The sequence below is a fragment of the Plectropomus leopardus genome, chromosome 14 (assembly GCF_008729295.1).
Source record: "Plectropomus leopardus isolate mb chromosome 14, YSFRI_Pleo_2.0, whole genome shotgun sequence".
Lineage (NCBI taxonomy): Eukaryota > Metazoa > Chordata > Actinopteri > Perciformes > Serranidae > Plectropomus > Plectropomus leopardus.
The window spans coordinates 156,373-171,372 of NC_056476.1; the positions used below are offsets into that span (position 1 = coordinate 156,373).

At 40.9% G+C, this 15,000-nt stretch overlaps 1 protein-coding gene across 1 annotated transcript in view; it reads left to right on the plus strand.

Annotated features, from left to right (window-relative positions):
* mdga2a (MAM domain containing glycosylphosphatidylinositol anchor 2a) overlaps positions 1-15,000 on the plus strand; it is a 35,231-nt gene that overhangs the window by 1,893 nt on the left and 18,338 nt on the right. The window contains exons 2-5 of the mRNA XM_042500702.1: positions 21-217; positions 4,294-4,426; positions 6,946-7,218; positions 13,163-13,492. Of these exons, the coding sequence (XP_042356636.1) occupies positions 21-217; positions 4,294-4,426; positions 6,946-7,218; positions 13,163-13,492 (933 nt within the window). The remainder of the gene's footprint in view (positions 1-20; positions 218-4,293; positions 4,427-6,945; positions 7,219-13,162; positions 13,493-15,000) is intronic.

Here is a 15,000-nt window from a genome sequence, read left to right on the forward strand (position 1 = left end):
CTCCTCCTCCTCCTCCTCAGACCTGGATGACCCGGTCATAACGGTGCACCAGAGCGTTGGTGAATCGAAGGAGCAGTTCTACTTTGAGAGGACGGTGTTTCTCCGCTGCGTCGCCAACTCCAACCCGCCGGTGCACTACACGTGGAGGAGGGGCAGGGAGGCGCTGACGCAGGGCTCGGACGCCGGCGTGGAGATCTACGAACCCTTTTTCACACAGGTGAACAAACACACCGTCTGTTTTAGCATGTTTATTATGTTCTCAGGTTGTCCGTTTGTGTGTCACTTTGTTCTGAATATTTAAACACTTTGAGGTAATTTCTTAAGTTCGTTTGGCACAAACATTTAGATTTTGTTTTTCATTTTAACCGTGAAACCACAGTTTGGTGTCACAGTTTCAGAGGAGTCAGTAAACTAGGTGAAGGCGGTGGATTAAAGTTAAACAAACAATATCCTCTTTGTAAACACAGTTTAAAAAATTAAATTACCATTTGTCCTTGATGCTGCTGCATCTTTGGAGTTAAAGGATGAGTTGATTAAAATCAGCAGCTGCTGTGAAATTTCTGTGTGGTTGCTGCTGATGGCGTCATACAATTCCTGCAGAGCTTTTGCATCACAGTCTTTGTTTCCTGTCGGCTCTGAACAAGGTCCTCCCATCCAGTGCAACAGCTTGATCTGGGATGTTAGGGGTTAACCATGTTTCTGTGAAGATGTGTGCAGAGCAGTCTCTGATTGGTTGCTGAGTGAGCCTCACTCACATCTCATCCACTTTATTCTCCTGTAAGCGGACATTATCCAGAAGAAGGCTTGGTAGAGGAACAGCTCTCAGTCAGTCGGTTCAGCCTCGCCCTGATGCCGGCTCTCCTCCCTCTCTTCGTCTTTCGGTTTTGTTTCTGCCCTCTGGTCTGACTGGCCGCTCAGCCTTCGGTGGAGATCCCCTTGCTGTCTGCTGCATTCAGTCCAAACTCAGCACGACTTCTCACGATTTTGTTAAGTGCTTCTCTAACATAGAAAAGTCGTGCTTTGGCAGAAGGTACCATGGAGTCAGAAAAATAGAAAAATATAGCAAAATAGTAGCTACAGGCTGTTGCATTTACATGCATCTTCCAGTCGATGTGACCATCAGCTGTTGTCCGGAGCTTTTTGTAGTGACCATAGACCGCCAGCACTGACCCGCACTATGCTGAAGGTAGGTTAAAATATCCGAGAAACAGGCGTTTCCATCTTGTGAATGTGATGTCATTGAGAGCCAGAGTCTGCGCAGTATCGGTATCCATAGCCGAGGAGATCCCGCCAAAACAATGAATGCGAGCACACGGCTGTCAATCATGGTGGAAAAATCCCCTTTTTTTTATAAATTAATACCTCGTTAAAACCAAACTTATCATTAAAACAAACGCTTGAACAAACATCAGGGTGATGAGAACGACCTTCAGCGACAGAAACCATCTTTGGGAAACATTTATTTGGCGTGTACTTTGAGTTTTTTGTGTCCCATTCACTAACATGGAGGTGCAGGCTTTATGACCTATACTGCAGTCAGACACCAGGGGGCGACACACACTGAAACGCCTCACTTTGGGGGAGCTGACATGCTGTCCATCTTTATATACGTTTCTACGGGAGTGTCAGAGAGAAAAAGGTCATGGATTCAAGCAGCTGGACTTCCTCTGCAGAGCTCAGACCTCCTCATCTGATCCGGATGCTGCTGGACGCCTCCCTCTGGAGGTTTTTGGGCCCGTGGAGCTGCGAGGAGCCCGTGGAGGGATCACACGTCTCATGTGGTCTGGGAACACCTCGGATCCTCCAGGAGGGACGTCTGTGACCGAATCAAACGGACGCTCAGCTGTGAATAAACCTGATTTTTGGCGTTCTGCAGTCAGAAAAGACGTTTTTCTTCTCCTCCAGTTTGTTTCAGAGGCTGTCATCACGGCGCTCAGGAGACCGCCGCTATTTTTAACTGCTGGCATCACCATGTTTTAGCAAGAGCTCCTCTAACTTCCTGTTATATTTACCACGAGCTTTTCATTCGCTCCAAACCACAAACTGTCGTCTCCATGCTGGTTTTTACTTTGTGTCTGAGAGTGACGTCTCGCCGTCTCCGAGGACGCCGCGTCCTGCTGGAGCTCCATCACTCAGAGTCTGTTTGACTTTCACTCTCCGTGGATCTGCCTTTTCTGTCGTCCGTCAGCTGAGGACTGAAATAGCTCTGAGTTTGATTTTTGTCCAATTTTTGCTTCACACACAAACCTCAACAGCTTTAAACCTCAGATTTGCTTCCATTTGTGGAAAAATAATTTCTCTATAAAATAAATCTTTTTAGTGACATTTAAGGCTTCATGAAGCAGCTGAGGAAGAGGAGGAGGATCAGTCAGAAGTTTGTGGTTCTACTTAACTTTTTTATTGGTAACATTTGAAATGTTTTTGGTCTAAAATCATTTTATTTGATATAGATTCAGATATGTCAGCGTCTCTGTTGTTTGCAGTAAAATTAGCTTGTTTTTTAAAGATTTTTATGTTAAAACGTTTTAAATGTAAAGTTTAAACATGTCCTCTTCATCACAAAGTGCAAAGGTATCTGTGGTTTGCAGAAGTGTACAGTGCCGGCATTTATTCTGGTGATTATTACAAACTGAATATTGTTTTATTCTCCCAAAATATCTAAATCTTTATTCGTCCAGTCTGCTGCCGACACTGCAGGAAGTTATTAATTTTTTGATGTGGGCTGTAATTAAATTAAAATCAAAACTTTTTTTTTAATTGAAGCTGCTCAGAGTGAACTGAGTGAATATATCTGAATCTTTATTTCAGTAGTTGCAGTTCCTCTGGAGTCTTTGTATTTTTTTATTCTTTTAAATTTTTGTGTCCACGTTTGATCTTTTTCAATCACTTCTCGCTCGTAGAAACTCGGCTCTCTTCTGATTTCTTTCTTTCTTGTGTTTTTCTGTGAATTTAAATATTCATCGTGTCTCCTCCGTCAGTGAGTTCAACAGTTTGAAACAGCTGATCCATCCTGTAGTTAAGCCTCCCTCCTCCTCCTCCTCCTCCTCCTCCTCCTGGGGATTAAAACATCTGCAGATGGAGATCCCAGATTTGTCCTTTTTTAAATTTTGGCCGTGGTTTGGATTTAATTTGGAGCAAAAGGGAAGCCGGCCAATCAGGCGGCCAGTTAGCGGGCCGTGTAATGCCGCAGCACAGATAACATTCACGCCAGATTTGAACGCTGTCGACTGTAATGCCTTCAGCTGGAGAAGTTGTTAACCCCTCCCTCCTTGCTCCTCACAGGCACTAATGAGGAACTTATCTCCTCCTCCTCATCATCATCATCATCATCAGCCGCCAAAAAATTAGCCTCCATCTTTGCACAAACATCCCATTTAAATGTCATCTAATCTCATCTCATCTGTCCGTGAGGCGGAAGGCGGCGCCGAAGCTGCCAGAGGAGATAAGAGAGATTTGGCAGCGAGGTGGAGACGTGAGGAGGAGGACTGAGGAGGAGGAGGGGGAGGACTGAGGAGGACTCAGGAGGAGGAGGAACTCATGTTGGGACATAACAGAGCTGATTGATCTGCTGATTTCTCTCAATTTTCATAAAAAACATCAAGAAGTCTGTAAAGTTTTAAAATTGTAGACTTTGATTCCCAGAGACTGTGTTTTTTTACGGTGGCCCTGAGGTGCAAATCACAACACCTTGAGGATAAAAACCACATTGACAGGACAAAAAAATTGCTCCTGCTGATTCTGCACCATGAGCTGATTAGAATAATAATCTAATTTCCAGTTACTGAGTTTATATTTATTATTTATCTATTTAATTCTATCAGTTTTTGAATTTTATAACATTTTTACATTTTAAATAAATATTCTTTAACCCAGTTAATGTTGATGATTTTAATTCTTTAATATGTATTTAATTCTTATTCAGCTGACATTATTTGTCATATTTTCTTTTTCTGTCTTTGTATGATTTTGCTTTGCAATGATTTTTAAAGTGTCCTGACCAAGATAGGCAGCAATAACAACAAACAGCAACAAAACAATGAACAGAGAACAAAAAAATATGTCACAAAATGAAAATTAAAGAAGTGGAATAGGGTATATTTGTTTGTTGGTGCTGGATATTATTAATGTGCGTCCCCGAGGTGCAAATAACAGCAACAGTATGTTGTGGAGGTTCATCACATGTATAAAAATACTGTGCGGGCGTGTGTGTGCACGTGTGTGTGTGTGTGTGTGTGTGTGTGTGTGTGTGTGTGTGTGTGTGTGTGTGTGTGTGTGTGTGTGTGTGTGTTTTAGGGTGAGACGAAGATCTTGAAGCTGAAGAATCTTCGTCCTCAGGATTACGCCACGTACAACTGCATCTCCTCCGTCAGGAACGTCTGCGGCATCGGAGACAAGAGCGCCCACTTCAGTCTGAACAACAGGACAGGTAACACACACACACACGAATACAGTCACAGCTCTAAGCTTTAACTCTTGAATGTTGGTCCATGTGGGGACCGGACCTCAGAGGTGTGTCCCCACAATGTCCTTGTGTTTAAGGGGTCCCCACTATGTGATGAATATACTCACACACACTCTGTCCCTGTTACTGCGGATAATTCACACTGACACTAGAGACTATTTTAAAGAAATTATGATCTCTATAAAACATTTTTGTAGTATTAATTAAATGTGAATTGATTAATTAAACCCATAAATTCTTAAAATGTTAATATTATTTTTTTATTTATTTTTTTTTTAAAAATGTATTTCCCCCATAATTTATTTGCTCAGTCGTTAATAAATCCATAAAAATAAATAAAACAGGTGAAAACATAAAAAACAAAAACACCTCTGTCATCACTGAATAATTAATAATTCAAGTCAACAAGTTTAAAACCCTTTTTTAATGTGTTTGTTTTTCAGACTTCACCTTACAATTATAATTTAAAATTTATTATAATTATTTATTTTTTTCTTAGTGTGTTCTCTGAGTATCTTATAATTTTGAATTAATTAATCAGAATGAGACACTTAATCAAACTTTTGCTCGATCTCATGAAAAGTATATAAAAAGTATAGAGTATTTATATATTTATATATATATATATATATGTATTTGCAGGCAGAAGTGGGCGGCCTGCAGTCGTATTAAATCTTGTGTATTATTTCTTTAATCTGTGTGTACCTGCGCAGCGCGTCCAGGCGGATGAATGTAAATCATAAATAAGTCATCGTCCTCTCTGCGCTCGGACTGCGGCTCTCTGACCTGTACAGTCGATCCCGCCGCCCCGCCCTGGGGGCTGATGGGATTTACATGATGTCAGCTTAACGGAGGTCGACTCAGCTATTTTTATCTCCCTCATTATTATTTCTGCATTTAGCTGCTTTTCTGCGGCGAATGGCTCTGCAGCTTTTATTTCTCTGTGGGAGCTTTTAAACTCTGACTCTGCAGCGCTCTGGATTATTTACACATGACCAGATATTTCAAACCTTTTCACATGTTAAAAAAGAAATCACATGATCCACCTGCACATCTCACCAACCAGACCTCTACAAACTGTTTTGAAGAAGAAAACTCATCATTCATTCACTCATTATCAACACGGAGCAAAATGAATGACTCTGAACAGGGACAATAAATCCACAGTTTTCATGCTTTATTGATCATTTAAATAATTCCTTTAATCACAGACTTCAAACATTTATTTCTGCTGTCAGTTGTCTTTTTTCAGTTTTTCTCTGATGAATATTTCAGTAAACTAAATATTTTGGGGTTTTGGACACCTGGTATTTCAGACATTTCTAGGATTAAGAAGTTTGTACAATTTTAGGACATGTCTGGGATTATAGGACGTTTTTGGACTTTTGGACATTTTTAGGATTTCAGGACGTTTCCAGGATTTTAGGACGTTTTCAAGATTCTAGGCCATTTCTTGGACTTTAGGACATTTCTAGGATTTTGCGATATTTCCAGGATATTAGGACGCTTCTCTGACTTTTGGACATTTCACAGTTTTTAGGACATTTAGGATTTTAGGACGTTTCTCGAACTTGTTTCCAGGATTTTTTTGAACTGATTGATTTAAGAAAATCATCCGTTAATTAATCAGTAGTTTTTACTTAACTTCTTTTACCAAAGACCTATTTGTTTGTTTATGTTATTGTTTTTTTCTGCCACAAGCAAAAGTTTAATACAGTTCAATTTTTCATACATTTTATTTATAATGTATAATATAATTTCCCAAATTTCAATTTTCTCTAGAGGGCTTTACTGCGTCTGACATCATTCTTGGATAGCAGATGAGGAAATCCTCCCCCTAAAAAATAAAATAAAATAACCCTTTGACATTATTTTGTGTAAACTACATAGTTTCAACCCGAGCAGTGACAAATCAAAATGGTAAAACTTAAATTTCATTCAGCCCAAGCTATCAGCCAATGGCTCAATTTAGTATTCAGCTCAAAAATGTATATTTGCATCAAAAGAACTATAACTGTCATCACCAACTGGTGAAGTAGTGCAGGGCAATTAATCGAAAAATAATCGAAAGTTTCATAAATAATAATAAATCATATGTTTATTACACTCCAACACACCATGGTCACATGAAACTGTGTCAGTGAACTATGAGGACAAAAATTTACCTTATTGAGGTAAATATGTTCAGTTAATCATGATTCTGATTTTAGGTATGAGGTTCAGACCTTTGCTGGGAGGAAATTTTAGCAACTGGACCTCTTTGAATTTTAGTTGAATACCCCTGAACTATAACATCCAAAAATGATTTAGAAATAAACTTCATGAATGATCACAAACAGTAAAATATCAACTCTACATATGTAAACTGAGTAAGACTGAAGTGAAGATTATGGGATCAATCTAAAGTTAAATAATGATTATTAACAAAATGAAAGTGACCTCCTCCTCCTCCTCCTCCTCCTCCTCCTCCCCCTCCCCTGCAGCTCCTCCCGCCATTAAGCTCCTCCTGGAGGACCCCCTGGTGGTGAACCCGGGGGAGACCATCACTCTGGTGTGTGTGGCGTCGGGGGGAGACCCTCCTCCCACCCTGCAATGGGCGAGGCCGGGAGGGGAGGCGCTCCCGAAGAGGAGCGTCGTCAATGGGGGCACGCTAACCATCCCTGGCGTCACTGTGGACGACGGCGGTGCCTACAGCTGCATGGCGTCCAACAACGTGGGGAACCCTGCCAAGAAGTCCACCAGCATCCTGGTCAGAGGTACGCCATCAGATTTTACATTTTGTTTATTTATTTTTTATTTAGTTTTAATGTTAATGGAAAGCTGCTGAGCGTCCCTGTGTGTCAGCCAGGGTTCATACGGCCATAAAATACCTGGAAAAGTCAGGGAATTTGCATATGTAGTTTCCAGGCCTGGAGAAGTTTTAAGGAAAATCAAGTACACCCATTAAGTTCAGGAAAAGTCCTGGAATTTTGTTTCACAAATCAATACAGTAACACATGACGTGTTCAAGGACCGTCAGAATTTTGATGATTATTTCTTTTTTTACTGTTTCTGGCTGTGATCAAAGGGGTCATTTTTGGTGATTTTTATGGAAAACATATTTTAAATTAAAAGAAGTTTTTTTCTTTAAAAATCACCAAATTATATATATTAAAAAAAGTAACATTAGCAATCCAGTCAAAAAGCGGCTGTGATAAATGGTGTCATTTTACATGATTTTTAAAGAAAAAATGTTTTAGAAATTGCCTTTTTTTCCTTTACAAAAAAACAACAAATTTAAAAAATGACCGAAACAATTAGTCATCAAAATAACACAGCCGTGAGCTCCCTGCGACAAACGTTGGTGGTGGTGCGTTCACTTTTACAGCAACGTCACAGGTTTGATTCCCGTCAGAAAGCTTTGCTGCATGTTACACTCTGCTCTTTCTCCCTGTTTCCTGTCCTCATTCTTCACTGTCAGATATTTGCCAAAAATGTCAAAAGGATTTCTGATTGATTTTCTGAGGATCGACTTATTGATTAATCGACTAATCGTCGTGTGACGGCAGGATTTTTCTCTGCTTTGTGAGCACATGCGCACACTGGATCTTTGAAGTTTATTGAACCTTTGAGGGGAAACAGGAGGCAGCAGCACTCTGCGCCGCCTTGACTCGAGCTGCAGAGACGAGCTTCAGCTGCAGAGACGAGCTTCAGTCTGAGAGTTGAGCTCCTGTGGGATTTATTCCTCCACCTGTTGAAAGGTGTTTTCTCGGCTTTGTGTTTGAGGCCTCGTGACGGCGCTCAGGTGAGTCCTCGGCTCTGCAGCTACAAAAGCACATTCACGTCTTTACTTGTAGTTTTGAAGGAACAAGCAGCTGCAGAAAAAGACGGGAGCAGATCCGACAATCCACAACAAACCGAGCGTTTATCTGCGTCTGTGCACACACGTTAAGCTCTCAGATTATTTCAGTCTTTGCTCGCCGCCGCGTCATTTCCTGCAGCGACATGAAGAAGAACGTCGTCAGCGTTTTGTGGAGTTTTGATGACACGTGGTGCGAAAGTCAGCACGGACAGATAAGGTTTGGTTTCAGCTCGGGTCCTTTTCTTTACAAAAGCCGGTTTGAGTTCACAAGATTCTCTAAAGATAAAAAAAAACTTTTCGAAGGAAACATTAAGTTACTACCAAAGTCTAACAGCAGAACATTTTTCAAATCACACAATATGTTTTAATATATTTATTTACTCAGTTCTTTCATCTTTTAGGTTGATATCAATAATATATAAAAAGCAGATGGTTAAACTATTTATGGTCAGAAAGTGACAAATATCCAACAAATAAGAGATAGATTCAAAACAATTGTAAAAAAAAAAAAAAAAAAAGACTACAAAACGTGATTGGGCCAAGACTCTTCATACTTTACAAAAACAATATCTGCGTCAGATTTGTTGAAATTTGTCATTTTTGCAGACGATACAAATTTATCTTGCTCTGGGAAAGACAACTCTTATTTTGCTACTGAAAGGGAGTTTGTTATATTAATAATGATCATAATACATTATTTAAAATGTTCCGAATTTATTGGAATTTTTAAGCACTTTTTATTAGATCAATTTCTTTCCCTCTTTTTTTACTTGTTAAGAATGTATTTATTTATAAACTAATCTTCAGGTCATTTTATTGTGTGTTATTTTCTTTTATTTGCCCATTGCTTTTTTAAAATATTTTTTAACGATATCGAACCCCTCCCCCCTCATAAATAACAAACAGTCCCTATCTCTAACCACCGAGGGAGGCGGGCGTGGCGACGAGGAGCAAGTCAGAACGCCGAGTCCAGTTAAAGTGCGGCTGATGATGGAAATCCACTTCCTGTCACATGATCTGGTGTCAGTCCGACTGTAAGAAATTCACGTTATTTCAGACGGACGAACACGTTTACAGGATTAACAGTCCGGTTTTAGCCGCACTGACGCAATCATTTCTAACATCGTGTAAACCGAGACAGTCAGCCTGAAGTCGTGTTTACAGACGAGAAAATATTCTGAAGTTTAATTCACGGCGTCTTTGATTCACGGCGTCTTTGATTCACGGCGTCTTTGATTCACGGCGTCTTTAATTCACGGCGCCCTGCGTCGCGTCATTCGAATGACGTCACCGGTCACTTTGTCACGTTCACCATGAGCTGCTGTAGCTGTGTGAGTTTTATGGTGAATTCGGTCGTCATGGAGACCTGAGGAGGAGTCCCCACAATGTCGGAGTGTCCCTTTAATGACGGGGCGTCTCATGTCCTCAGTGTCTCCGTCCGTCCGTCTCTGTTTTATTCAGCAGAGTGACTCACCTCCTCCTGACTTATTTAACTCCCAGCATGCACTTCTCTCTCTCTGTACATGTTAGTCTCTCCACCAGTCCTCCCAGTCTGACACACACACACACACACGCACACACACACACACACACTACACGTGGGATCGAAGAGGAGGAGGAGGAAAGAAGGGATAAAGTAAAACAGGAGGAGGAGGAGGTGACAGACATGGGAAGAATCAAAGGGGAGGAGGAGGTGAGGAGGAGGAAGTGGCAGAGAGGATGATGATGGAGGTGAAGATGAGGTGGTGATGAAAAGAAAAAGGAGGAATCAAAGGAGGTGAAGAGGAGGAGGAGGTGAGGATTTTCTTAGGACGGAAGAGAAGGAGTAGAGTGATGAAATGAGGAGGTGATGGAGAGTGAGGAGGTGGAGAAGATAATGACAGAAGTTGAGAGGAGGAGGTGATGCGGAGAAAAGAAGGGATGATGATGGAGGGGAAGATGAGGAGGTGATGACAAAAATAGGAGGAATCAAAGGGGATGAGGAGGTGAAGCGGGAGGAGCAGGAGGTGATGAAAGATGATCGTTATATGGAGGAGCAGTGGGAGTGATAAAAGAGGAGGTGATGAAGATGGAGGAGGTGATGTTTGTTCGCAGATATTCGGTGTGTGTGCGGTGAAAGGTCTTCTGGGTAATGTAGTTCACTTTTCTGGAGCTTTCAGCATCTCAGGGTCTTCATCATATCTGTGTGTGTGTGTGTGTGTAAGAGAGGAAGAGTGTGTGTGTGTGTGTGTGTGTGTGTGTGTGTGTGTGTGTGTGTGCAGTGACTTTCATGTGTGAGCGACTGCATCCACCTCGAGTTATGCAACAGACCTTTTACTGACGCAGTGAAACACACACACTCCCTCACACACACACACACACACACACACACACACACACACACACACTTTCTCTCTTACACACACACACACACACACACACACTTTCTCTCTTACACACACACACACACACACACACACACACACACACTCAGGGTTTTGTTCTGAGGCGTTCTTGCTTTAATCTTAATGAAGAAGGACAATCAGCTGCTCGCCTCACGAACTGCAGCTATTTATAAACACACACACACACACACACACACACACACACACACACACACACACACAGATATGGGATTTGAACTACAACCTCCTGGTCTGTTTGCAGTCATCCACTGAAGACTGCGGCGAGTTCAGAACAGGGACTGACAGGAGGAGGAGGAGCAGGATGAGAGGAGAAGGAGGAGGAGAGCAGGGGGAGGAGCAGGAGGAGAGGAGGAGGAGGAGAGCAGGGGGAGGAGCAGGAGGAGAGGAGGAGGAGGAGAGCGGGGGGAGGAGCAGGAGGAGGTGGACTGTAACTGTACTCAGGAGTCACAGTTCAGTTCAGCAGGAAAACTGAGTCAGTTTTCATGTGTCCAGATCTCAAGAACACCTGACAGGAATTTCTTTAAATTCGGCACAAACGTCGACTTTAAGTCAAAGATGAACTGATCAGACTTTGGTGGTCAAAGGTCACTGTGATCTTGTCTGTCTCATTGTTGTGAACACCATATCTGAAGAACAGCTCGAGGGAATGTTGTCAAATTTGGCACAAACGTCCACATAGAGTCAAGAATGAGGAATTAGAGGTCGAAGGCCACAGTGACCTTGAATCCGTCTCATGTTTTTGAACACAATACTTCAAGAACGCCTTGAGGGAATTTCCTCAAAATTTGGCACGGACATCCACTCAGAGTCAAATATGACCTGACTAGATTTTGGTGGTCAAAGATCATTATGACCTTGTGTCCATCTCTTCTCGTGACTGCCTCCAAAACACGTTGAGCAAATTTCCTCAAATTTGGCGCAAACATCCACTTTGAGACAAAGATGAACTGATCAGAATTTGGTGGTCAAAGGTCAAAGGTCACTGTGACTTTGTTTGTCTCATTTTTTTACATGTGATTTCTCAAGATCAATTCGATCAATTTTTGCAAATTTGGCAAAACCGTCCACTTTGAGTCGAAGGTGATCTTACTAGATTTTGGTGCTCAATTTTTTCTTTTGTGTCTTATTCTTGTGAACACGATATCTCAAGAGTAGGTCAAGGGAAGTTTTTCAAATTGGGCACAAACGTCCACTTCCGACTCAACAGTGAACTAATTGGATTTTGGTCAAAGGTCACTGTGACCTTGCTGTTGTCTCATTCTAGTGAGCACAATATCTCAGGAACAGCTCAAGGAAATGTCTTAAAATTTGACACAAACGTCCACTTTGATTTACAAATGACCTGAGTAGAATCTGGTGGTCAAAGGTCTCTGTGTACCCTGCAGTCATAATTTGAGGAATTCTTGTCAAATTTAGCACAAATGTCTCACAGTCATACATGTTATAATAAAGTGACGTCAGCTGTTGAGGAGGAGGAGGAGGAGGAGGAGGAGGAGGAGCAGCAACAACTTGTGTGGATTAAACTGAACAAATGGCTTCAGCGATAATTAAGCTCCATTTGGACAGATTAGTTTCTCCACAGCAGGACGGGTCGCCGTAATCACTGAAAATGTGAGACAGAACGCTGCTGTCAGTCAGCTGACGTCCAGTCACGTGATCACAAAGAATAGCCTGAGAGAGGGAAAGACCCTGACCTTTGACCTCTGAGCAATGTAAATTAAAAAATATATAATGATTGGGAAAAGTTGTGGAATGTGCAAACAGCAATTTCCAGGCCTGGAAAAGTTTCGGAAAAGTCATGAAATTGTGTTTCATAAACCGGTATAAAAACAAATGTGTTCAAGGACCAGCGTAAATTTAACAATCCAACAACTTCTGTTTTTTACACTTTCTGGTTGTGATGAAAGGTATCGTTTTTGGTGATTTTTGAACATGTTTTAAACACAAAACAAAATCACCTCAAATTACAATGTTTTCTCCAAAAATTGCCCCCAAAAAAAAAGACATATCATCAATCATATGTATTATTAATAATAAAATTATTGGTACTTAATAATAAATAAAATATTATCATGCAAAAACATTGCTTCACTCTGCTGCATTGATTTTTTTCACCTTCCTATTAATTACAGAAACAAAATCAAAATGTAGTAAATTAAATAAATAAAAACATACTTTCATAGAGGCATAAAAATAAATGCAGATGTGTAAAAATAATAAAACAAACATTTTGAAATAAAATCCTCTTTTGACAAAATCATCTTTTTTTTGTCACCAAACTTAATTTTATTTCAGAATTTTGGTTACGAAGAATATATTAATTTTGAATAAAAAGTGTGTCCAGCTGAATTTGGGGGAAATTGTTCCTGATTGGTCAGCAAACTTTTGTTTCACATTTTCAGCTGCGCCTTCAGCGTTAAAGTTTGTCTCCGTGTGTCCGTCTCTGTCCCGCAGGTCTTCGTAAAGGTCGCTTCTGGATCACGCCCGACCCGTACCACAACGACGACAACATCCAGATCGGCCGCGAGGTGAAGATCAGCTGCCAGGTGGAGGCCACGCCCCCCGAGGAGCTGCAGTTTGGCTGGCTGAAAAACGGCCGGCCGCTGAGGAGCTCTGAGCGGATGGTCATCACCCACACCGACACCGACGTCACGCCGGGAACCACCAACCTCGACATCATCGACCTCAAGTTCACCGACTTCGGCACGTACACCTGCGTGGCGTCGCTGAGGAACGGAGGAACGCCTGAGATCAGCATCGACGTCAACATCTCATCCACCACAGGTGAGTCGGAGTGTGAACAGAGCTCTATGGTCGTGGAAAACCTGGAAAAGTCATTGAATTTGCAAATAGCAATTTCCAGGTCTGGTAAAGTTTTGGAAAACTATATGTAGCGTAAAAGTTTTGGAAAAGTCCTGGAATTTTATTTCACTAACCTGCATAAAAACACACTTTTTCTTTCAGGACGGACAGAAACTTCAAATCTAACATGAACTTCTGTTTTTACAGTTTCTGATTATTATTATTATTATTTTTTTCATGTTAGTGATGAAAGATGTTTTAAAAAGAAAAAAAAGCTAAAATCTTCTCTTTAAAAATTGCCAAATTTTATTGTTTAAATCATCAAAACAAAAAATCCTAAAAATTGCCAAAAAAAACACAATCGCCTAAATGTTTTCTTTAAATACGGCCATTTTTTTTTAATTGCCAAAATGTTTCTTTTATTAAACAAAAATTGTCACACTTTTTTTTATTTGCCAAGATATTTTCCTCAAAAATGGACAAAAGTAAAAAAATTAAAAATGCTCAAATGTTTTCTTTAAAAATGGCAAAAATAAAGAAAATCCTATTATCTGGAAAATGTAATATTTATACATTTTATGATAAAAAATAATACTTGACGCCAGTGCATTGATACAATATTGCCAAACATGACTGCAGGAAAAAGGTCACATGATCACAGGTGAGTGTCAGCTGGAGGCCGAGGACTTCCTGTTTGTTTGTGACCTTGGCAGACGAGAGGAGACAGTCGGAGCAGAGAAGGAGGAGAGAAGGAGCAGTGAAGGAGCAGTGAAGGAGCAGAGGAGGAGCAGAGGAGGAGGAGAGAAGGAGCAGTGAAGGAGCAGTGAAGGAGCAGTGAAGGAGCAGAGGAGGAGCAGAGGAGGAGGTGATGGTGTCTTCAGTCTGACGGCTGTTTGCTGTTCAAACTGAAGATCGTACTTACATCACATCGCTGCTGCTGCTGCTGCGTTATCTGAAGGAAAATACATGTTAAAATACTCCAGCAGCCTCCTCCTCCTCCTCCTCCTCCTCCTCCTCCTCCATCAGGTCTGGGTGATTCTACATGAAGGACAAACTCCTGAAACACAGCAGAATATCTGTTTCTCCTGTTTTTTTTCTTCACTCTGCATCACGTCTCCGTCATTGTTTTTTAAAATTTAATATTTATTTATTGTTCTCACTTTTAGAAGAATTAGTCAGAATATTATATTACATTTGCTTTACATTTTGTCCCTAAAATAAAGTATATTCTTAACCCTAACAGGGGCAGAAGGCACTGAGCAGCTGAACTGAACACGGCCCAAAGATCAGCAAGAAGTTGGAAAAAAGTAAAAAAGAAAATTACCTGACAACAAAAAACAAGAAAAAAGTGTTAAAAAAAAGAAAAACAAACATGAAAATGACACAAAAAGTGATGAAAATTTAAATATATGTATAAAAATGGCTATATGTATATTTTTTCTGTCAGTCAGTCATTTTCTGTAACTGCTTGTCCTCGTAAGGGTGGCGGG